The sequence below is a fragment of the Panthera onca genome, chromosome B1 (genome assembly GCF_046562875.1).
Source record: "Panthera onca isolate mPanOnc1 chromosome B1, mPanOnc1 haplotype 2, whole genome shotgun sequence".
Lineage (NCBI taxonomy): Eukaryota > Metazoa > Chordata > Mammalia > Carnivora > Felidae > Panthera > Panthera onca.
This window is the reverse complement of record NC_138342.1, coordinates 119,334,900-119,358,159: the sequence shown is the minus strand read 5'-3', so window position 1 is coordinate 119,358,159 and position 23,260 is coordinate 119,334,900. Positions and strand designations below refer to the sequence as shown.

The window sequence follows — 23,260 nt, the reverse complement described above, 5'->3', positions numbered from 1 at the left end:
CACTGTCTACTGAAACCAAATGGTTTGTGATCTCTCAGCTATAGCCCCGTCTTTCCATCTGTAGAGAATATGCAAAATTCCTAGTATTGCAGTGTGAGGGCAGTGACAACCCACACAAATTGCCAACCAGTAAACTGACCGGTCCCAGACATCTGCCTATTCACTGGGTCAGCTGGATCGATTCGGGGGCCCAAATTAGGAGGCCTTCACAAGGCTGCTGAGAAAAAATTAGTTCAGAGCACCAAATCCTCCATCTAATCATGACTGAGTGATTGATATGTGCAGATGAAATTGTGGCTTGGATCGAACAGTGCCTTTTCACCCTTGTCACTTGTCTTTCACTCTTGTCTGGCCTTCCCTTGGAGGTGGATGGAGGGAAGACACCATATATCTTGTGCCACCAGCCAGTCACTAGTGAAGACTGCAGGTGTAGAGCCTTGAGTTCTGCTGGTTGTATCATAAAAGGCCAGGGACTTGTGCATGGGTGGGGTACAACACATTGCCGAGGACTGCCAGAACTCCTCATAATTACACAATTCTCTGCGATGATTAGCCAGTCAGTTGGGTCTTTCCCTAAACCTCCACAGCCCTGTTTCAGCCAGCCCAACCATCCATAAAACCCAAATCAACTTGTTTGTTTGTGTTATTCTATTGATGGGTGTCCCTGTTGGCAGGATAATCCATATAACATGAAACTGTTGCATTTGAGAGATTCAGTGACAGGTAACTGGAGACGGAGAGGTGTTGTGACAGACCCTAGAGATGGAGCTGGCTGCCAATTGAGCACAGGAGCGATGGGGCTCCCTGCAACCCAAAGGGGAGAAACAAAACATCCTATTAGAGAGCAGCGAAGCAGCAGGTTCACTTTCCTCTGTTGTATCTTGAAGTGGATGGTCCATTGAGCCTTCGCAGGGAAGTATTAGAATATTACAGTTTACTAGTTGCTTCCTATCTTCAGTTAGGTAGAATTCAGGCAAGACACAAGTTTTGTTCCAAGCTGTCATATCTGAAAGGTAAATGGAACCAGCAAGATGGATATACAGTGCTGTCAAGAGGGGCCACTTTTGCCCATGGCCGGGGATCCAAGACTTCTGGGAACCAGACACTTAGGCACCCTGCTGGATTTCAAAGACTGAACCCTCTGCCCTAGGCTAAGGCTGATGTGCGCCAAGGCAGGGATGAAGGAAACATGCAGGAGATAAGACTGGGACAGTATTTTTATCACTACATTTTCTTACTCCATTTTGTAAGTGAATCTTACTTTTGCTCTCACTATAATGCCAGCCCTAATCTCTCCCTTGAGCTTCAAAGCCTAATCTCTCCCTTGAACTTCAAATGTTTGCCACATATTTGGAAACCTCATAAGCATCACGATTGCTCTTTTCCTGTTTCCCCAATTACGACTGAAGAAATCTAGGGGTCATGTCTGAAGCCTAGCAGGGATTCTAGTCTCCCTCTTTCAGTCAGTGCAAAGTCTTTCCAATGAAAGCTCTCAGATATTTCTCATGTTAACCCCTACTTCCTAGTCCTTTCTGCTATGGCTTATTCTTTGGTCATCTCTCACATGAAACTGCTATCACTGTAGTTTCCTAAATGGTGGTTTCTCTGGCCTCAGTTTTGCCTTCCTGAAACAATATATGGCTACGAGAATGATCTTTCTGAAAAAAAAATTTTTTAATGTTTTTTATTTACTTTTGAGAAAGAGCAAGACAGAGCACAAGCAGGGGAGGGGCAGAGAGAGAGGGAGACACAGAATCCAAAGCAGGCTCCAGGCTCCGAGCCATCAGTACAGAGCCTGACGCAGGGCTTGAACCCATGAACTGTGAGATCACGACCTGAGCGGGTCAGACACTTAACCAGCTGAGCCACCCAGGCGCCCAGAATGATCTTTCTAAAACACACGTTGCACATGATAGTCTTCAGCCGTGTTTCTCAACTGAAGTGGTAGCCTGTAGTGATGTTCCAAGGTATGTAAAGTCATCGGAAAAAAAGGTTGGGAGAAGGGCAGAACATGATTCCATCCATTATCTTTATATTAAAACAAATACATTTTAACTAGATTTATTGTGGTGACCATTTCACAATATAGGCAAATATTAAATCATTTTTAAAAATTTTTGTATAAAGTTTCTTTATTTTGAGAGAGAGAGCATGCATGCATGAGAGCAGGGGAGGGGCAAAGAGAGAGAGAATCCCAATCAGGCTCCATACTGTCATTGCAGAACTGGACAAGGAGGTTTGAACTCACGAACTGCGAGATCATGACCTGGGCAGGAATTGAGAGTCTGACGTGTAACTGATTGAGCTACCCAGGCACCCCTGAAAATTACTTAACCGAAAAACAAAACAAAACAAATACATACCGTAGAATGGGCTGCAAAACTGCACACATTTTAAAAGAACTTCACAGACGTTTCATGACTGTGGTGGGCTATTTCAGGTTATGCCTCCACCCACATCCCTTTTATTCAAATTTACTGCCATTAGAGGGTTTTTAGAAGAAATGTTTGAGAAACACTGGTGTATAGGGAAAACTTCAAGGTCTTTATCATGGCTTATCAAAATGATCAGCAGAACCAGATTCCTCTTTTCACCTCTGAATTTTCCCACTATTATCCTTGAGATACTGAATAGCTTCTAGGGGTATAGAGACCATGTTTTGAATGCCTCCTTGCGTTTTGCACACAGTGTTCTAAATAGAACACTTTCCCTTGCTTCCCTTGACTACCTAACTCACACTCCTTCCAGAGTCCCCTCAGGCACCACATCCTCCAGAATGCTTCTCTGTCTTCTCCCCCTGCCCCCTGCCACCCCCCCCCCACCCCCCCACCCCCCCGCCAGCTGTCTGGGCTCTGTCCTCTATGCATACCATTATCACTACAAGTTAGGGGCTGAAACCTTATTCTGCTGTGCTCATATTTTCCTTCATGGGGACATCTTTCATTTCATTCTAGAAAGGCCATTTTAAAGTGAGCACTTGGGCCTTCTCTCAGAAGCTCATTACCTTTTTCAGAAGACAGAGAGAGTCATCTGAATGGGGAAATTGGTCAGACTCGACTTCTATAGACCACACTGACAGGGGGGCAGAATGGCTTCCTTAAAAAGGCAGCTTGGGCCATCTCTGGGCTCTTTCTCTTATAACATCTCTTATGTACTCTATGAAAGAAGGGCCAGTTCTCCCTGCTTTTTCCCCCGAAGTAGTGAGCACATGTGACAAGTCACCCCCTTTGTGGGTGTGGCCCCACTGTTGTCCAGTGGCTCTTTTGATAATGGGGTGGGGGTAAGTTAACTTGGATAGGGAAATAGGACATCCCAGCATACACTGCAATGTACCCATTGTCAGGCAGCCCCAAATAAAACTGACAGCCAGTGTTTGGGGCTTGTGTTATCTATGTGTACCCAATAAGTTAAAACCCTAATAAGGAGAAGGAAATTTGTAACGTCCGAAATCTCACAATGATTTAAATTATCAATTAATTTAGTTGTACCAATTAGCCTATAAACTTCCTGAAGGCAAGAACTACCATATCTTTTTTTATTGCTGTATGTCCCTTGACACACAGTAGGTGGCACATAAAAGGTGTTTAATTATTTTAGTGGTTAACTTTTTTTTTCGGATTATAGAAGCAATGCAGCATGATAGAACAAAAGAATTTTATAAAAATAGGAAACAAAAAGTGATTCAACAAACTAAAGATTATATATTAACAGCATGTAAACTTGTATACTTTTTCTTTTTTACTATCTGTACATTTTTTTTGAAAAAAGGAAATGATTTTATGTACAGTTTTGTTTTTAAAAAACAGTTGTTTTGGGGCACCTGGGTGGTTCCGTCGGTTAAGCGTCTGACTCTTGATTTCAGCTCAGGTCGTGATCTCACGGTTCGTGAATTCAAGTCCCACATCAGGCTCTGCACTGACAGCAAGGAGCCTGCTTGGGATTCTCTGTCTCCCTCTCTCTGCCCTCCTTTGTTCATGCTCTCTCACTCTTTCAAAATAAATAAATAAACATTAAAGAAAATAAAATAACAAAAATCAGTTGTTTGTGCAACATTAAATATAATGTTCTTATATAAGATGATTTTCATAGCTGCATAGTATTGCATTGATAAATGAATAAAAAGTAGCCCATTGATAAGTAATATTTCTCACACATTTATCAAAGCATTTTTTTCATGTGCTTTCCCACATGGTTTACATGAGTTATTGCATTTCTTCTTCCCAACTCTGGGGCAAGAATTTTTTTTTTAAGTTTATTTATTTATTTTGAGAGAGAATGTATGTGTGAATGGGGGAGGAGGAGAGAGACAGAGGGAGAGAGAGAGAGAATCCCAAGCAGGCCCTGCACTGTCAGCACAGAGCCCAACTCAGGGCTCAATCCCATAAACTGTGAGATCATGATCTGTGCCGAAATCAAGAAATTGGATGCTTAACCAACTTTGCTACCCAGGCGTGGGGCAGGGATTTTTTTCCATTTGCATATGAAGGAACATAGGCTAACAAGCATCAAATAGCTTGTCCAAGGTCACTTGGGTATTAAGTGGCAAAACTAGGATTCAGTTATATATGATTTAATACCAGAGCCAATATAACTTTTAAAAGGATATTCTGGGGGCGCCGGGGTGGCTCAGTAGGTTAAGTATTGAACTCTTGATTTTGGCTCGGGTCATGATCTCATGATTTGTGACATTAAGCCCATGTCAAGCTCTGCACCAACAGTGTGGAACCTGCTTGGGATTCATTCTCTCTCCCACTCTCTCTCTCTGCCTCTCCCTCACTCGTTCTCTCTCTCTCTCTCTGTCTCATTCTCTGTCTCTCTTTCTCGAAATAAATAAACTTAAAAAAAAAGGATATTCTGTAATTTATTTAACATATTTCCATTGTTGGGCATTAAGGTTGTTTCTTATTTTCTTACAATAATAAGTAATGCTGCCTATATTAAACATCCTTTGAGCCAAATCTGTGTATATATTTCTGGTCGTTTTCTTCAGATAAATTCTTAAAAGCCAGTATTTTGGCTCAATTGGTTTTTTCCTTTAATTACAAATCTAATACATGCACAAAATGAAAAATTTGGAAAATATTAAATAGCACAGAGTTATAAAGCAGAAACTATTTATAATAATTCCACCTTCCAGATAGTACTATTTTAACGTCTTACGCTTTCTCCAACCTTTTATGTGTATCATATGTACATATTTATATATAAACTATCTACATGCACATATGTGCATGCACACACACACACACACACACAGAGGCCACAGAGAGTGTTATTTATAGCTACATCAAAGCATATATTTTACTTTTTTGTTATGTATTACAGAAAATTGTATGATAGTATTGATACATATATGAGCATGTACACATATGCTTTCTTTGCAGGTAATCAATTAATTAATTGTAGAAACCATATTTTGGAATTTAAGGAGAAAATTCTACGTTTAAAAAATAAAACTGAAAGAAATCGCCAAGAGCTGATCAATGCCTTGAGTAAAATGAAGTATGAAATGACACAGAGAGAAAATACGTCCACGGACTTAGGTTTGTGTTACTTTTGTTTTTGTGTGTCGTGGTTTGTTTGTTGGTTTTGTGTTTTGTGTTTTGTGTTTGGAAATTTAGATTTTCTGCTTTCTGATTTTAGGACATTTCTCCCCAACCACTAGAACTAAATTAGTACTTGCTCTTTTATTGTGAGACATACAAAAATCAGGTAAGAGATAGCACTGATACGCCTCTTCTCTGTAGCCCAGAAATGGTCTTCCTGTGTTTTCTGTGTGAAATGCACCGCCTTCGTGTTCCATCCAAAAGACACAGCCACTGCCCTGAGGGTCACTCTGACCCCTCCCCTCTCCCTCTTGCTTATTTCCATTTCAGTCAGCAAGCAGTCCTGTAGGTTGGTAATCCTACGTGCTTCACAAATCTGTCCACATTTTCCTATCGCCATCTCTGCTGCTCTAGTGAGGACATCTTCATATTTCATCTGAATGACTGCTAACACTTCTATTTTTCCCTCTCCAGACTTGTTCCCACCTGTCTATTTCCACCATAGACAGTGAATGCTCACTCTACTGTATATCATCCTGCAGTGGCTCCCATTTCTCCAGGATAAAAAGTCCTGCCTCTGTTTCTCCTTTTGTAGCCAGGTACTCCCTGCTCTTAATTCCTTGCAACCACTAGTCAGTTCTCTGTTCTTACAGTTTTCCCTTTTCCAGGATGCCATACAAATGGAATCATACAGTGTGTAATCCCTGGAGACTAACTTCTTTCACTTAGTTGTTACGTGACCAATTTATATATAAACCATATACATGCACACATGTGCATGCACGCACACACAGGCACACATTGAATGTTATATATAGCTACATCAAAGCATGTATTTTACTTTTTTTGTTATGTATTATAGAAAATTGTATGATACTATTGATACATATATAAATTGTATGATACTATTGATACACATATGCTTTCTTTGCAGGTAATCACTTAGTTGTTATGTGACCAACTGTTGCCTTTATATTGCTGAGTAGCATTTCATTATATGGTTGTAGATTGGATACAGTTTGTTTATCCTTTTGCCAATTGAAGGACATTTGGGTTTTCATTTTTTGGCGATTACAAGTACATAAACATTCACATATAGGTTTTTTTGTTTGACGAGAATTTTCTTTAGCATATATATATATCCTGAATACATATCGGATGGATATGTGATTTGGAAATGTTTTCTCCCAGTCTGTAGCTAGTCTTTTCCTTCTCCTTGTGATGTCCTTCAGAAAGCAAACATTTTTAATTGTGATGAAGTCTAATTTGTCAATTTTTCTTCTTTTTTATTGTGTTTTTGGTGTTATCTTTAAGAACTCTACCTACATCATGGTCATGAAGATTTTCTTTTATATGTTTGTTTTTAATTTTATAGTCTTGGCTTTACATTTAGGTCTATGAAGTCTTTGAGTTGGTTTTTATAAATGGCATGAAGTATAGGTCAGGATTCAGTCTTTTTCATGTGAGTGTCCAAGTATTCTAGCACCGTTTGTCAAACAGATTGTCTTTTCTGCATTGAATTACCTTTGTAATTTTTTTTCAATCAACTGACAATATTTATATGGGTATATTTCTGGATTCTCTATTCTATTCCATTGGTCTGTGTATCTCTTTTTAATGTAATACCATGCTGTCTTTTTTTTTTTTTTTTTTGGTCTTATTTATTTATTTTGAGAGAGAGAGAGAGAGAGAGACCAGAGGAGGGGCAGAGAGAGAGGCAGAGAGAATCCTAAGCAGGCTCCACATTGTCAGTGCAGAACCTGATATGGGGCTCGATCCCACGAACCGTGAGATCGTGACCTGAACCTAAATCAAGAGTGGGATGCTTCACTGACTGAGCCACCCAGCCACCCCAATATTATGCTGTCTTGATTACTGTATTATGTATTATGAATTAAATTAGATAATGTGAGTCTTTTAATTTTGTTCTTCTATTTCAAATTTGTAGAGGTATATTCAAATGAATGGTACAAGTAGAGTAATTAAATGTTGAGCTACAAAACAAAGTTATAGATACAAACTTTAATGTGATATTAATCTGAATAGCAGATCAGATCAATTATAGCATGTTTCCGTTATACTTCATTTGGAACTGACAGTTCTGTTAGTCTCTGGTTATGTAGCTCAGAGTGCTAGACTTAAATATTACTTTTTAAATAAATATGAATCATTACTTCTAGGCTTTTTGGCTAAGATCACATGTATTATCTGTTCTTATAAGTTTAAAGAAATAAGAATCAATAACATTTGAGCTATAAATTATAGCCAAATGATTTTATTAATTCACATTTATTAGTATTTCTCTTATATATTGAATACTGAATTAATCTGATAATTACATTATGAAAATTGTACCAAAGAGAGAAAAATCTCTATAGTCATGAACTTAGAAACCCTATTTTTTCTCTTTTTCAGTTGAGAAGAAAATGAATACACTGGGTAAGGATGAAACAGTGTCTAATAATACATTTGAAGTCCTAAAGTTCTTTTTCCCTCATCTAAGGAAAGTGGGCAGAATTTACCCTGATGTAATCATTGGCAAAGAGAAAACAGGTGGTAAGCAAACTTAGATTTAGAAAATCAAATATAGATATTTTGATCTTGGGGGACAAGCTTTTAAGTTTTTTTGAACACTTCTCTATTATTATGCATGCTTTTATGTTTTAAAATGTAATCCATTGATATAATACTCTGATACATAGACCACCAGCCTATGTGGCATTAATTTGGACTGCCAGAAATCAGTACATTATCTGGAAGAAGAAACTAGTTCAGTAGATATTTAGAGACTTGAATTCAAATTCAATTTTAATACAGATGTTTTAAAAACAAGTCATTATAAGTCACATGCAGATGTGACTTGAAGCATCTGGCAACCCTTATCTCTCTTGGTTTTGATAAGTGCATTCTTATTCAGTTGTCTTCCTATTCCCCATCTTTCTGGGGACCAAGGTCAGCAAAGTCTTTACAGAAGAGGTGATGTTTGAGCTAAGCCTGAAATAATGAATTTAACCTTAGCAGGTATTAAAGAAGAGAAAAAGCATTTAAGTTGGAAGCAGGGATATTAGGGCGAGTCTGAGTGCTTGCCATTCTCACAAACCTCAATCATTCTAATGAGTGAGTCACTCTAGGCCAGCGGCAGCAAATTACAGCCCTTGGGCCAAATCTGCTATTTTAAAATAAGGTTTTGGTGGACCTGGTCAGTGTTCATTGTTACTTGTCTATGGTTGTTCTCCCACCACAGTGGCAGAGCTGTGACAGTGACAGTATGGCCTGAGAGACAAAAATGTTTACTATCTGGTCCTTTACAGAAAAAGCTCATTGATCTCTGTTTGATCTAGGTAGTTCCTTGGGAATATGTAGGATTGTTTGATATCACATGCCTCTGCCAAGCCTGTTGTGTTGGGATGGGGATGCCAGATGGCGGTGTTTAACATCTGAATTCTCACAGTGTTCCATATACTGAGTTAGTATGTTTTCTTTCATTATCTCATTTGATCCTCACAACCCAATACGATTATCTCTCTTTTACGCCTAAGAAAGTTGAGGTTTAGAGATATTAAGGTACTTCCTGAGGTCACACTTGAGTGTCAGGTTCCCTCTTAGGAGTATTTTGAGTGTGGCATGTAAATGTGTACATACACATGCATGTGTATCTGTGTGTACATATGAGAAAGTGTGTGCTACACAAAAGCTATAGGTAACAGGAGGATGAGGTGAAAGTCGTAGAACAAAACTCCATTACATAGAAACCCATTACATATAAAATATTGGATACCAAGAATAAGCACACCCTTGAATAAACATCAGCAAAGATAAGCAGAAACCCAGTAACTAATAGACCTTAACACATAAGACATTTGTAAAAGCACTGAAGACTATAGCCAGGTCTACTGGGGAATCTGTCATCAGGCTTATTTATTCTGTATTCTGAGTATATCTCAAATAATTTCTGCTCTCTACCCTCTATAACTATTCTCCTTGAGCTTTCATTTCTTGCCCAGTGTAATAGACTTGTAATTTTTCTCATGGTTTTAGTGTTACTAAAGTCAATCCATTCTTCATATCCTCCTCAGAGCTATGTACTAAAATGTGTATCATGCTCAACTCTTGCTTAAAGTCCTTTGCTGGATCGTCAGTATATTTAGGATGTTAGCTCCTTGACATGGTATATGCACAATAGACCATATCTTTCAAATCTCAAATTTTGCCACTTCCCTTCCTTTCCAGCAACCCCAAACCACTTATAGTCCCCACAGATAGGCCAAGTGATTAGCACATGCTAATCACTGCCTGTAATGAACATACCACCTCCTGTCAACCACAACTCACTTGTCATGGAAGTCTTTATCCAATATGACTTTTCAGCTTAGCTAACAACTTCTTTGTGCAGTCCTCCACGTCCTCAAGGGACCAGCCTCTACCAGGTCTCTACTAAGCCCTGGGAAATAGTGGTGGGCAAGACGTAACCCTCATCCTCCTAGAGACATGTGAGAAAACAATTACAGTATAAAGTGACCAGTGCTATGACAAGGGAAATACAAGGTGGGGCAGGTAATCCATACTTGGGAATTAGGGCAGACTTTCTGGACAAAGTGGCATCTAAACTGAGACATGAAGGGTAGAAAGAATTAGAATAGGCTGAATGGGGAAAAAGCATGTGATGGACAGTGGAAAAGTAGAGGATGTTCATCCAGGTAGAAGAAAAGGAAAGGAGAGGTCTAACAGTAACAGCAAGAGGGCCTAGAGAAAAAGTGTGGCATATGTGCCCAATTGGAGCTGGAAGTTTGGGGCAGTGAGACATGAAGCAGAGGCCAAATAATAAAGGGGCTTGGCCATTCACTTATTCACTCCAAATATATTGCTGTTATGATGTATTCTAATAACAAAAAAGATGATAAGTACTATGTAAGACAAATATATAGCTGGTACACTCAGCCTCATTTAGAAAGAATGAGTAGAATTGGCACAAGGAGCCTGAAGAAGAATGTTCTAGGCAGAGAAGGAATGGTGTATGTGCAACAATTTGGGGTGTGAGAGTCCTGTTTGGTCAGTGTATGAAGCTGAAAGATGATTTGTAGACAGTTGAAATAGAAGACGTAGGTTAGGACCAGGTCACTAAAGGCCTTGGAAATGTTTGTAAACGTATTCCTTATCCTAAGGCACTGGAAGTCATTCCAGCAATTGCATTTTATTTTTTGATTTTTTTGTTATGTTTATTTATCTTTGAGAGAGAGAGAGAGATCAAGAGAGAGATGGGCAAGGGGCAGAGAGAGAGGGAGACACAGAATCCGAAGCAGGCTCCAGGCTCTGAGCTGTCAGCACAGAGCCCGATGTGGGGCTCAGACTCACGAACCACAACATCATGACCTGAGCCAAAGTCAGATGCCCAACGGACTGAGCCACCCAGATGCCCTTTCAGCAATTGCATTTTAGAGTGGATCCCAAATTTGAAACTTGATTCCTGCCTCACACCACCCATAAAAATCAATTCCAGATGTGCTGTAAGCCTATATATAAAAGGCAAACAGTTATTTGGGAGAATATCTGTTATGACTTGAAGATAAATGAAGATTTCTCAACAGGAATCAAGACACTAAGTATAAAATAATAGGCGGATAAATTATACTATATTAAAATTAAAAATTTCTGTTCATCAAGAGGTAAAAAGTTGAAAAGGGAACCCAGAATAGGAATTGATATTTGTAATACGTATAACTGACAGAGCATTTATATTCAGAATCTATAAAGTGCATCAATAGATAAGAGAAATCCAGACAACTCTAATAGGGAAACAGGTAAGAGCTTAAACAGAGATTTTACAAAAGAATATCCAAAGACCTATAAACATATGAAAATACGTTCAACTCAATAGTAGTCAGGGAAATACTGATTCTTACTGTTCTCACCAAAGTTCAATAATTTTTTGTTACATAAATGCTTCTCAGTTTGTTGTATACCAGAGCCCTGATTGTTTCAACATGTTTTGCCCCCGGTTCTATTATTGCCAAGTTCTATTATTGCTAAATTCCTCACTTAGCCATTCTAGAAGTCCTTATCCCTGTCTTAACGGAGGGGAAACTGAGGCTGGAGAGGCTGCGTATCTTGCCCAAGTTCATACAGCCAGGCACTGGTGTTGAGTTTGCGCAGACTTCAGTGATAACAATCTTGGTAGCTATTTAGGGTGGCAAGAGGTCTGTTCCACCAGTGTTCCAGTCAATGTTGGGCAATAAAAGTAACTCAGGGGCATGGATTCATTCCATCAAGTCACTTGGAAATTACTTCATACGTTTTTTTTTTCCACAGATGAAAATATTTCATAGTATTTTTCCTGTTTTGGGTTCCAGTGTGTTCTTAGGAAGAGTAGACAATCGGCCAGTGTGTCACATTTTGTATCCAGTTAGGTAAAAGCTATAATAAATAGAGAGTGGTTAGTTTTATTTTTCACTACACTGAAACCCTCCAACGTGAGAAAATCTTGGAGTCTACTTAATGCATTTACCAAGACTCCATTGCAAATTGGAATTTGCTTAAGCACAAAATGAACTTTGTAATAAAAATTAGTAGTAGTTTGGATTATTTTTGTAATACAGTCTCAGACACTCTTTTTTGACCATACAACTAACCCAAGCATAGTGATAAGCATAGATATTAATGATAAATTATGTTTTTCTCTGTGGTTCAAAATGATGATTCCACACACCTATGTCTGCAGTCTCTTTTGCGCTGGGTATTTCCACTGTTAGCAGAGGAAATCAAAGTTACCTGAAGCAAACCCTGAATTCTGTTGTCTCCAGGATGACTCTCTCAGAAGAGAAGGACTCTGTGGTGATTGTCTCGGTCGCAGATGTACGTATGAAAAATAAGTAGCTCTCCAAATACCCTTCCTCCATGGTAATCACTGTATCGTTTCAGATGTTTTTTCTTAAATTTAAAAAAGCAATTCATAGATGCCAGTTTTGGATAGCAGACAATGTATTTGATACTTGTTTGACACCACTGAGAAAGAATTAAATATGTCAACCTAAAAAGAAAAGATAATGGTTACATGCAGAGAAATAAGATTTCATTGTTAAATATGTTACTAGGAGCCCTGTGTACTATATGGTACAGAAATTATATTTATAAACAGAACATCAAAATTGAAGCTATTGTAAAAACAAAAACAAAAAAGCAAAAACCCTGCCCAGCCCAATAAAAGGTTGGCATATGAATCAAGAGGTAATTTCTGTTAAATTAAGTAACAATAACTACCATGAATATTGAAGCACTCCTTTCTGTATCTCAAGGATTGTGGACCATTTTTATATACCTTATTTGTAGCCTGCATTACATCCTTGTAAAATAGGTATAGCTCTCCTGATTTTACAGGTGAAAAATCCGGGGCTTTATAGAAAGTAAGTAACTTGCCCAGTAATTAATACAGCAGATTCAAGTCTATGTCTAATAGATTCTCTATCTTGCCTCTAATGCCATGTAAAACTATAAAACACTGCGTAAATATTAATACCATAAAACCTTTTGGAGGGGAATTTGGGAGTTTGTGTTAGATTTAAAATGTCTATATCCTTTGTCTCAGAAATCTCAATTCTGGGAAGTTATCTTAAGGAGATAATCAGGAAGAATTCCAAAATAATAAAAATATGACAGTATGTGACAGTATCTATAGTCGTTGAGAACACAGACTCGATCTAGATTTCTCTGCTTCCTGGCTTGTGAACTTGAACAAGTTCCTTCACTTCTCTATGCTTCACTTTCTTTTTCTGAAAACAGGCATCATAATATTACCTATGTCATAGTGTTGTTTTGTCAATTAAATTAGCTACTGTATTTAAAGTATTTGGAATGATGCGTGACACATAGTAAGTGTTCAATAAGTAATTGTTTCAAGGATTTTCAGTGCACAATTGCTTTTTAAAAGCATAATATTGGAAACCACCAAAAATGTCTATCAATAAGAGGCTGGCTAAATACTTGTCTACATTGTGATAATCTGCAGTGCAATTGTAACCATTGAAAAGAGAATGAATATCTATATTCGCTGACATGAAATTATGTCCCTATCATACTGTTGAGTGGGAAAAAAGTTGTTAAGCATCTCATTTAACATAATGTTACCTATGTAAAATGCGATAGAAGGAAGGAAAGAAGTAAAAAAAGATATACAGATAGATGAAATGTATAAAGAAAAAAAATGAGCAAACCTTGGAATAATGGTCTCCAAAATATAAATAATGGTTATCTCTGGATAGTAGGAGATGTAGGGATCCTTTGTCCTTTCTTTTGAATTTTCTATAATAAACATGTCTTTGAATGCAGAAAAAACTCAAAATAAGCAATAGAAGAACTAATAGGAAAATATAAGTAAAAGATTAAATAGTCATTCTGTCCAAGTTTAGTTTCTTAATATTGGAAGAATATACATAATCTCCAAAATGTTTTGCCACATTTCTGTATATTACATATTACAGTCTTCATTTCTTTGCTGCTGACACATGCACATATGCCTAAAATGTTTAGACCAATGATAAAATATTAGGGACAGATTTTAAAGTGGAGTGTAGAATGCTTAAGAAGTGTAACTTTAGTACTATGTTTAAAATGTAATATGTTTCAGGGAACCTGGGTGGCTCAGTCAGTTTAGCATCTAACTTTTGATCTCAGTTCAGGTCTTGATCTCGGGGTCATGGGTTCAAGTCCCTTGTTGGGCTCCACGCTGGGCATGGAGCCTACTTAAAAAAAATAAGTAATATGTTTCAGTATGTAACAAATAGCTGGTGATTCAGTGTATGGTTATCTTAAGAACCTTAAGTACTGTCATAGAGTTATCTGTATCATGACAGATATATATTTTTTAATGTTTATGTATTTTGAGAGAGAGGGAGAGGAAGAGTGTGCGCTGGGAAGGGCAGAAAGAGAGGGAGAAAGAGAATCCGAAGCAGGCGTCATGCCCAGCAGGGCTTGATCTCAGGCACCCCGAGTTCATGACCTGGATGGAAATCAAGAGTCATGCTCAACTGACTGAGCCACCCAGGTGTTCCTTATGACAGATATTTTTAAGTAAATGATCTGACTATATACCTTTCAGGGTACTCAGATGTGACAATACAATTGTCATCATTCAGACATTTTTCAGAATTTTGTTTTGAGAGTGCTTGTGGCCCTGAAGCAATATCATTTAAATGCCATCACTTTTGTAAAAAAAAAAAAAAAAAAAAATGCCATCTGAGAATAAACTACCGAAAGATATTTGCAAATGAGTCTGCCATCTAATCTAGCGCAGCATTTGATGAAGAGTAGGCAAATAAGGTTTGTTAATGGGCAAAAATTTGGGAAATCGGCTGAGTAATACTATCTGGAAAACTGTGGTATAGTATTGAGGTACATTTAGTACCATATAATACTCACAAAATGAAGACATCTTCAAAAAGAGCAGTTCTTAGGGGCACCTGGGTGGCTCACTTGGTTAAGCGTCCAATTCTTGATCTCAGCTCAGGTCATGATCTCATGGGTTCTTTAGAATGAGCCCCACATCGGGCTCTGACAGCACAGAGTTTGCTTGGGAATCTCTCTCTCTCTCCTTCTTTCTCTACCGTTGTTCACACATGCGTGTGTGTTCTCTCTCTCTCTCAAAATAAATAAACTTAAAAATTTTTTTAAACTTCTTTTTAATGTTTAAATTTCAGGTGGTGGGGAGACGCAGAGAGAGAAGGAGACACAGAATGTGAAGCAGGCTCCAGGCTCTGAGCTGTCAGCACAGAACCCGACATGGGGCTCAAACTCACAAACCACAAGATCATGACCTGAACTGAAGTTGGATGCTTAACCAACTGAGCCACCCAATGTGCCTCTAAAAAATTTTTTTTAAAAAGAGCAGTTCTTAGAAATAAGCCATCCCATTTTTAGGACAAAACTGTTTTAGATACATAGGTTTTTGCATACTAATTTTTAAGTGCAAATAATGTATAGTGATATTTTGTATTGTGACAAAAGAAGAATGAAATATTTTAAGTATTCCAGTCAGGTCTTTTAGACACAAGGATATTTTAGATTCTTTTATAGAAAGTGAAAAAATAAAAAAATTCTTAGGACACAGTGACATTCCACACATAAACTAGATTTACATGTAGCAAACGTATCAGTAAAACTATGAGGCATGCTTAATTTCAGTAAAATATTTTTCTCATTTTTAGAGAAATGAAGATTATTTAAAATCTGTTGTTGACATGATTACAAAAAGGTGAGTACTGTCTGATAAGCTTAAAAATAGTTGTTCTTTCATTTTTTTTCTTTTATTTTTTCTGCCCAATTATTTTATTAGTGATCATATTCTTCTTGATGAGTGTAGATGGAACTACTTAGAACTAAGGGTAGTTCTAAGCTGTGATGAAGTATAGCTTACAACTTTCCCCAATTTTGTAGGTTATCTGCCTCATAAAATCCATCTTTTTCATGTTATGATTGTTATATCTATTCTCCCTGAAATCCACTTCTTCTGAGAGAAGCCTACTAGATTATTTTTTAAGCGATCTTGTGTTCCTTACCGTATGAAGTTACACTCTCCGCCTCTGCTTATGATCTCCTACTGGACGCAGCCCAGGAGAAGCAAGCACATGCTGACGAATGTACATGAGGTGATTCATCCAGCAAGACCCTATGGAATTGGTCCCAGCCTGTTAGATGTTTATGTTCACGTGGGTGATACAACTGGTAAAAAACAAATCACAACAAGGAAGCTGGGGTTTCGCATTGGTATGGGGAGAGCAATATGAGAACATGTAGAGGAGGAAGTATTTTATTCTGCCTGCAAGATATCAAGACGGTCCTTCCTGAGAAGTAAGTAACGGGCTGAGTCTAAAGGTGTGAGGAGATCTTCTTCAGGTAGATCCAAAGAGAAAGGGAATGCCTGGCAAAGAGAATTGCTTGAGAAGGCAGCAAGGCCAAACAGGAGTATGCTAGAGTTTTGGAAATATAAGTATATCCTGAGGTGTGGATATTTGGGCTTGAGGAAGAAGTATCAGTGGGAGTTAAGGCTGGCTGTAATAAGATCATGAGGAGTCTTGGATACCATGCTAAGGAATATGCACTTGATTCCACAGCCCAGAGTTGCAAAACATGGCCTTCCAGCTGAATCTGGCTACTAGACGCGTTTGGCTTAGACAGCAAAGTGTTCTGTGTTTGTTTGTTTGTTTGTTTCCTCGCCAAATAACTCAAGGGGATGAGGCAAAGTTATTTTAGTCAAAAGAATTCCAGCTAATAAGTGTAGAATGAATAGAATTAGAAAATCACCATTTTGAAAACAATAGAGTCAGGCATGTCATTAAGTGATGGGGAGCTTTACAAGGAAGGTGTACTAGCCAGCATCCAAACAGGAAAACCTTTGGTAATTCAGATAGAATTTGATACGAAGAATTGGTCAAAAAGTGTTTACATGGGCTGAGAGAACCAAAGAGAGGAGAAAGGAAATGGAGGAAGCATGAAGGGAGACAGGAGTATATATACCGCAGGATCTGATGTTGGGCTGCACCTGCTGCTGTGTTGTTGAAACAGCCATGATCGCAGGTTTGAGCTGTGCCACCTTGCTCGGCTGGGATCTCCAGTTCTCCGTTGCTTCCTGCTACTCTATCCTGCTGCTGCTGTGGCCTTCACCAGATCCTGAAAGTAGGAAGGATATCCTCCTTGTTGACTGCCTTCCAGTCTCTTGATACTGCCTCCCATGGGCAGAACCTATGTGGAAGGTGTCTAGCAAGGGGGCCTGGGATTGTGGTGTGCAGGAACCCTCCCCCTATAATACCTGGGAGAACAGAAGTGTGAGAATGGGGGCTGAGGGCACATGGGCAATCCGCAGGAGGGGGTCAAGTGCTCCCACCTGAACCTGTGATCAGTCACAGCACCCCTGGAAGTGAGACAGTGAGACATTTTGTGCCTTCTGTTGTGATGTAAATGAAATACACCATGAAACAACTCTAGGGAATTATTACCCGCCACTCTCCAAAGTATAACACAACACAAACACAAAATACAACATCTACTTTAAATACAAGTTTGGCGTCTACACAGTGAACAGAGGAAGCAGTCTGGAGTAGCCACCAGAATGAGGACGGAGGACATTCTGTAAGACAGGTGACCCCGTTCTTTCAACAAGACTTGTTTGAGAACAAGAAGAAAGAGAAACTGAAATGATCGGTCTGGGTAGTAAATTTAGAAAAGAAGTAAGAGGTAACAGATTACAACGAGGGGATCTTATGTGGATGCTTATTTGAACACTCCACATCCCCCACTGAATACTTGTCAGGCTCCTGGGGACATGTGAGTTATCAGGTGAATATTATGTGATATTACATAACTATTCTTAGTCTTGTAAGGTGTGATAATGGCATGCAGTTATGTGAATAAATGCCCTTTTTTGATTTTGACACTGAAGAATTTAAGGGTAAGAAATGATATCCAGGATTTGTTTTTAAAAACTTCAACAACAAAAAGTGGGCTGTATGGATGAAACAAGTGTGGTAAAAAAAAAAATAATGGTTGTTGAAATCAGATGATTTGGGATTCGTTGTATTCCCACTTTTGTGTGTGTGTGGTAATTTTCATAATAAAAGTTTAAAGAATTGAATTAGACTATTTTCAACAAGCTTGATGGATGGGGAGTAAAGTTAAACACAGCAGCCTGAGGGAAAACTTGTGTTAGGGGAGGTCTGGAGATGGGGCTCCGGGAGTGGTTTTATATGTGATCTCATCCATGGGAGGAAGCTGATGGACAAGGTCTAGGGGCAGTGGATACCAGGCACATGTGGAAGGACTTTTAGGCCGGACTAAGCTACGATGAGGGGGAAAACAGTAAGAACAGGTGAAGGAGCAGAAAAAAATAATTAGTTTGAGAAAGGAGGGTGAAACTAAAGAATTCCATCCTTAAAGGCTGTTCCCTGTGAAAGAAAAATAGTATGTTGAGAATGAGGGATTTATTGGCAGTGAGCTTGAACTGGAGAATGGTAGTGAAGCCTCGAAGTAAATGTTGTGTGTGGAGGGAGATAGAGCTGGGCGAGATTAAGGAAAACACCCATATATGTCTGTTTTTTCCCAAAAAAGATTGCTCAGGAGAAAAGTTGCCTCATACTTGAAATGTTCTCCTAATCCAGGATATGCTCTCTTGGTTGCTTTACTCTGCATAATAATCCACTATTTGGAGAATACACATTAGCCTGAAATGACTTCAGTCTATACTAGGTTGGTCCTTATAAGGGAGTCTTAATAGGATCCGTTACAAAGAAGGTAGAGGTTTATAAACAATTCCTGGGGAAGTCTTTGCATAATTGAAAAACTTTTGAAGATGACTTTAAAAAAGAATTCTAGTATATGGTTACTTGTGGAGATCACAAAAATATTACTTGATGTATAGGGATACTTACGTTTTGCTATAAAATGTACAAAGACGATGTCACTAACTGGTATTTTAGCTAGGCTTGAAGATCATGTGTATCAGAGAACTGTATTAGATGATTCAAAAAGATTCGCATGATGATAAGGATATTAATGTTAACAATACAGCATAAAGGGTTGGAATACAATTTTATTTTTTGTGAGACTAGAATAAAACTATAATTTAAAATTTTAATGTAGACTCATAACTTTTCATTTATATGCCTACATTTTTCTGTATTGAATTTAGCTCAAAACCCTTTTTCTAGGTCTTCTCGTTGGGGTTAATGAGAGATTGCTCTATATGTTATTGACCCTAAATTTGAGACCACATAGTAATTGTTAAAGGACCCGACTAAGGTTATATATAACCTTATATGAAACTGTATGTAGCTATATGCTTTATATAAAAATGTAAAGCTGTATGGTTTCCATACTTTTATGACTGTAAGGTAAAATTATTCATTTATAATGGCAACAACATACAATTATATTATTTTCTCTAGTCATTGGCAATTCGCAATTCTGGTATCATTATCTCCAGGACTTTTGATGCTATCCGTAACCTCATAAGCTAGAAAAGGTTTAAAGAATCCTAGAAAGATGTCACCACACAAGATTCAAGGGTCTTGCTTAAGACAGACTGGAAAAAAAAAATGAGCCTGGAATCTTTATCAGTAATGGGAAATTATACCATCAAGATAGAAATTATTTGTAACTGGGCCTTTGTTGTTTTGAGACTTTGCATGAAATTTTCTAGAGGACAAAATTTATAAGCTTCTGTAATCCTATTTTTTGATGATTGTATGTGCTGCAACTTAATGTTATTTTCATGTACCTCTGCTATTCTAAATTGTTGTACAAAGTTATGCAATTTTACTTTTTTAAAATGTAGGTATTGTGTTACTAATTTTTACCCAAAGCAAGCAGAATTCCTCATTCTTTTCTTTGATCCAGCATTTTCTACTCTCCAAGGAACATACTAAAATCAGTGTTTAAAAATCTTTCCAGTTGATACACCATAAAATCAGAGGATTCAGGAAGACTTTCATCTCCTGCACTTCCCCATTTACACTCCCACCTAAATAAATAATAAGTCAACAAACAAATAACCGGAAACTCTTCCGCTGATGCATAGAGCCTCGTTAGAATCGAGTTACCTGTAGAACAGTTCTTTCCCTGGAGGGGAGTGTATCGCTATGCTAGGTTTTATCTAGGTTCCTAGATGAAGAAACTGAAGGTTAGAGCAAGTAAATGGCTGGTTAAAGTTTGTAAGTGATGGAAGCAAAATTAGCAGAGACCCTTTTCTGGGTTCAAACCCCACATTCTCGGTAGCACATGCTGCTGCTGCCACCCCATGCTCATGATACACACCAATTTCAAAAATTTGGAAACCATTTTAAAAGCAAACAAAAGGAATAAAATTGTCTGCATTCTAATGTCACAAGAAGGCGACACAAGCACTGTGATCAGGCGCCAACAGACTTTGGAAGAAGGGGTGAGATGATGATGTGCATTTGTTATTTGTGTAGCGGTATGTGGGCTGAAGAGCCCGAAGCAAGTTTGTAGTTTATGGAATTATTCGCGGTGAATATAGTATGATGACTCAAATTCCAACAGTGTTGTTGAGGGAGACGTGTTATCTAATACATGGTAACTGAGATTCATTCGTATTGGAATTATGCAAAGTGAGAACTGCCTATTTTGCACATAATTGAGATTGTGCATGTAAAACTCTGCCCTGCTTTTCCACCTATTAGTAAAAAACAAACATTTTCTCGAGACTTTAACATTTTAATAAATAATGTAATGCCTAAACGTAAATCCCACTTAAAGTCGTATTCTCTCTAAAGGAAAATCATTCAAAATGCTCTACCTGGTGTCCCATCCTTTACCTTGATGGTGGAAGATTTGTATAACAGCTTTTGTGAGCCGTGTGTTGTGCATTTTAATGATGGTCTATAAATATTAACTTACAATTTTTTTTTAATTTTCAATTTTCTTCAATTTTAATATATATTTTTATTTAAATCCAACATACATTGTATGTTAGTTAACATATGGTGTGATGATTGTTTCAGGAGTAGAATTTAATGATTCGACGCTTAACTTTTAACACTCAGTGCTCATCCCAACAAGGGCCTTTCCCAAAACCCATCATCCATTTATCCCATCCCTCCACTCAACAAAATAAAGATTATAAAAAGCATACATAGTCATCCAATGAGTGTGGACAAGAGTCACCCTTAATCTTTTCTTGCTGTGATGAGTCTATAGTTTCAGGAACCACAGTGCTGTTATCCAGTAGGAATCTTATTAAACTCAAAAGTATGCATTTTTTTTATTTTTTAAGTTTATTTATTTACTGAAAGAGAGAGAGAGATAGAACAGATGGGGGAAGGGACAGAGAAAGATGGAGAGAGAGAATCCTAAGCAGGCTGTGTGCTGTCAGTGCAGAGCCTGATGCAGGGCTCAAACTCACAAACTGTGAGATCGTGACCTGAGCCCAAACTAAGAGTCAAACACTTTACTGAATGAGCCACCCAGATGCCCCAAAACTATGCATTTTTAAAAATCACCTAATGTTCTAGGCTAACTCACTAGTTTCATTATTTTGAATCTTTTAGTATATATATATGGTTGTAAACTTGCAAAAATTTAAAGTGCCTATAATTTTTATGAAAATAAACTAATTTTATATTGTATATTTTAACTTTTTGTTATATTGTGCACTAATTTATAAAAGAAATACTTTAGCTAAAAAGTATTAGTTTCATAATGTGGATATCATGTATCAACCTGTGAAATAATTCGAATAAAAATATTACATGGACGTGCATGAAGACATTCTTTTTAAGTATTTGTTCATTTGGTAAATCAAATATTCAATTACAAACTTCCACTTCTGTTTACAGATTCAAAAGGCAGCTGAAGTCTGGATCCTTGGAAGTCATTTCAATACCTGCCTTTTTTTATCCAAACATGTTACATGTCAAGCAGTCAACTGAGGACTCAGGAAAATTAGAGAGGTATCAGGGCACCCGGGTGGCTCAGTCGGTTAAGTGTCTGACTTCAGCTCAGGTCATGATCTAACAGTCTGTGAGATCAAGCCCTGCGTTGGGCTCTGTGCTGACAGCTCAGAGCCTGGAGTCTGCTTTGGATTCTGTGTCTCCCTCTCTTTCTCTGTCCCTCCTCCATTCACACTGGATCTTTCTCTCAAAGATAAATAAACATTAAAAAAAATTAGGTATGATGTATTAGAAGACAGTATTCTCAAATAACAAACGTCATCGGATGTACTGTTGGAACCAGCATCTAATAGATCCCATTTCACAGTCAGTTCTTGCAAGAATGACTATGTGTGTCCCTTCCCAGTCTGCGTCCAGCGACGTCAGGTTGGTAGCATGAAATCAGCGATGGTAGGAGCAATTACACTATGGAAATGGGCAGGAGCTACAAATCGTGGTTCATCCCCACCCCACTCCCCAGAAAACATTTACCACCAGCACTGGATTATCAGTGTTCACATGTTCAGCTGATAATTAGCAAGGGCATAATGATGGGGGAAAAAAGCCTGGGGTTATAAATTATTACACGTGCCTTCTAATTCCAGCTTTTCTGTTTGTTGGTCATCCTGGCAATTTAGCCTTTGTTTTCTTAGCTTCTTCCACTTTCTGGTGTGTATAATAAAATCTACATTGTATATTTGGAAAAATCATGGTGAGAATAAAATATGATAGTATTTATGAAAGAATTTTGAACAATTAAAATGTTTGTATGTGTACAAAGGAACACTACTGTTTGATTATACATGTGGAAGGTATTATAAGAAACGTAGTAATTCGGTTCCTCAAAACTTAACAGAGTAAAAGAAATGCCAGAATTCAGAAAAAACATCTTATCCCAGGAAACTCATTTAGCTCTGTTTTGTTTTATAATAATAAATGGTATGTCAGAATCTGGAACTCTCTTAAGGATTTTGTTTTAATTAAGTAGTCAGTTTTTAGAGTCATAAAGCTGGGAGGCATTCTAGATCCTGTTTTTCCTTCTGCCCTTTATGTCTCTATCATTTCTTCTTTAAAAAAAAATCTCTCTTGGAGCGCCTGGGTGGCTCAGTCAGTTGAGTGTCCCGACTTCAGCTAAGGTCATGATCTCACAGTTGGTGAGTTCGAGCCCCGCATCTGTCTTGCTGTTGTCAGCGTGGAGCCTGCTTTACATATTCTGTTTCCCTCTCTCTTTGCCCCTCTCCCACTCACACTCTCTCTTTCAAAAATGAATAAACATTTATTTAAAAA

General features: G+C 38.0%; 1 protein-coding gene and 1 pseudogene across 9 annotated transcripts in view; both read left to right on the top strand.

The window, feature by feature from the left end:
- Positions 1–23,260, top strand: part of MGAT4D (MGAT4 family member D) — a 70,851-nt gene that overhangs the window by 28,354 nt on the left and 19,237 nt on the right. For 6 of the 9 annotated variants that reach the window (XR_009616158.3, XR_009616160.3, XR_009616159.3 and 3 more), the window contains 5 exons: positions 5,385–5,543; positions 7,962–8,102; positions 12,262–12,395; positions 15,740–15,786; positions 21,881–21,994. Coding sequence is in view for 1 of the 9 variants with exons in the window: in XM_060654128.3 (XP_060510111.1) it covers positions 5,385–5,543; positions 7,962–8,102; positions 12,262–12,395; positions 15,740–15,786; positions 21,881–21,994 (595 nt within the window). In the remaining 8 variants the exon portion in view is untranslated. The remainder of the gene's footprint in view (positions 1–5,384; positions 5,544–7,961; positions 8,103–12,261; positions 12,396–15,739; positions 15,787–21,880; positions 21,995–23,260) is intronic. The other 3 variants (XR_009616156.3, XR_009616157.3, XR_009616155.3) reach the window with 3 other exon arrangements.
- LOC132693512 (U2 spliceosomal RNA) lies at positions 7,716–7,833 on the top strand (annotated as a pseudogene).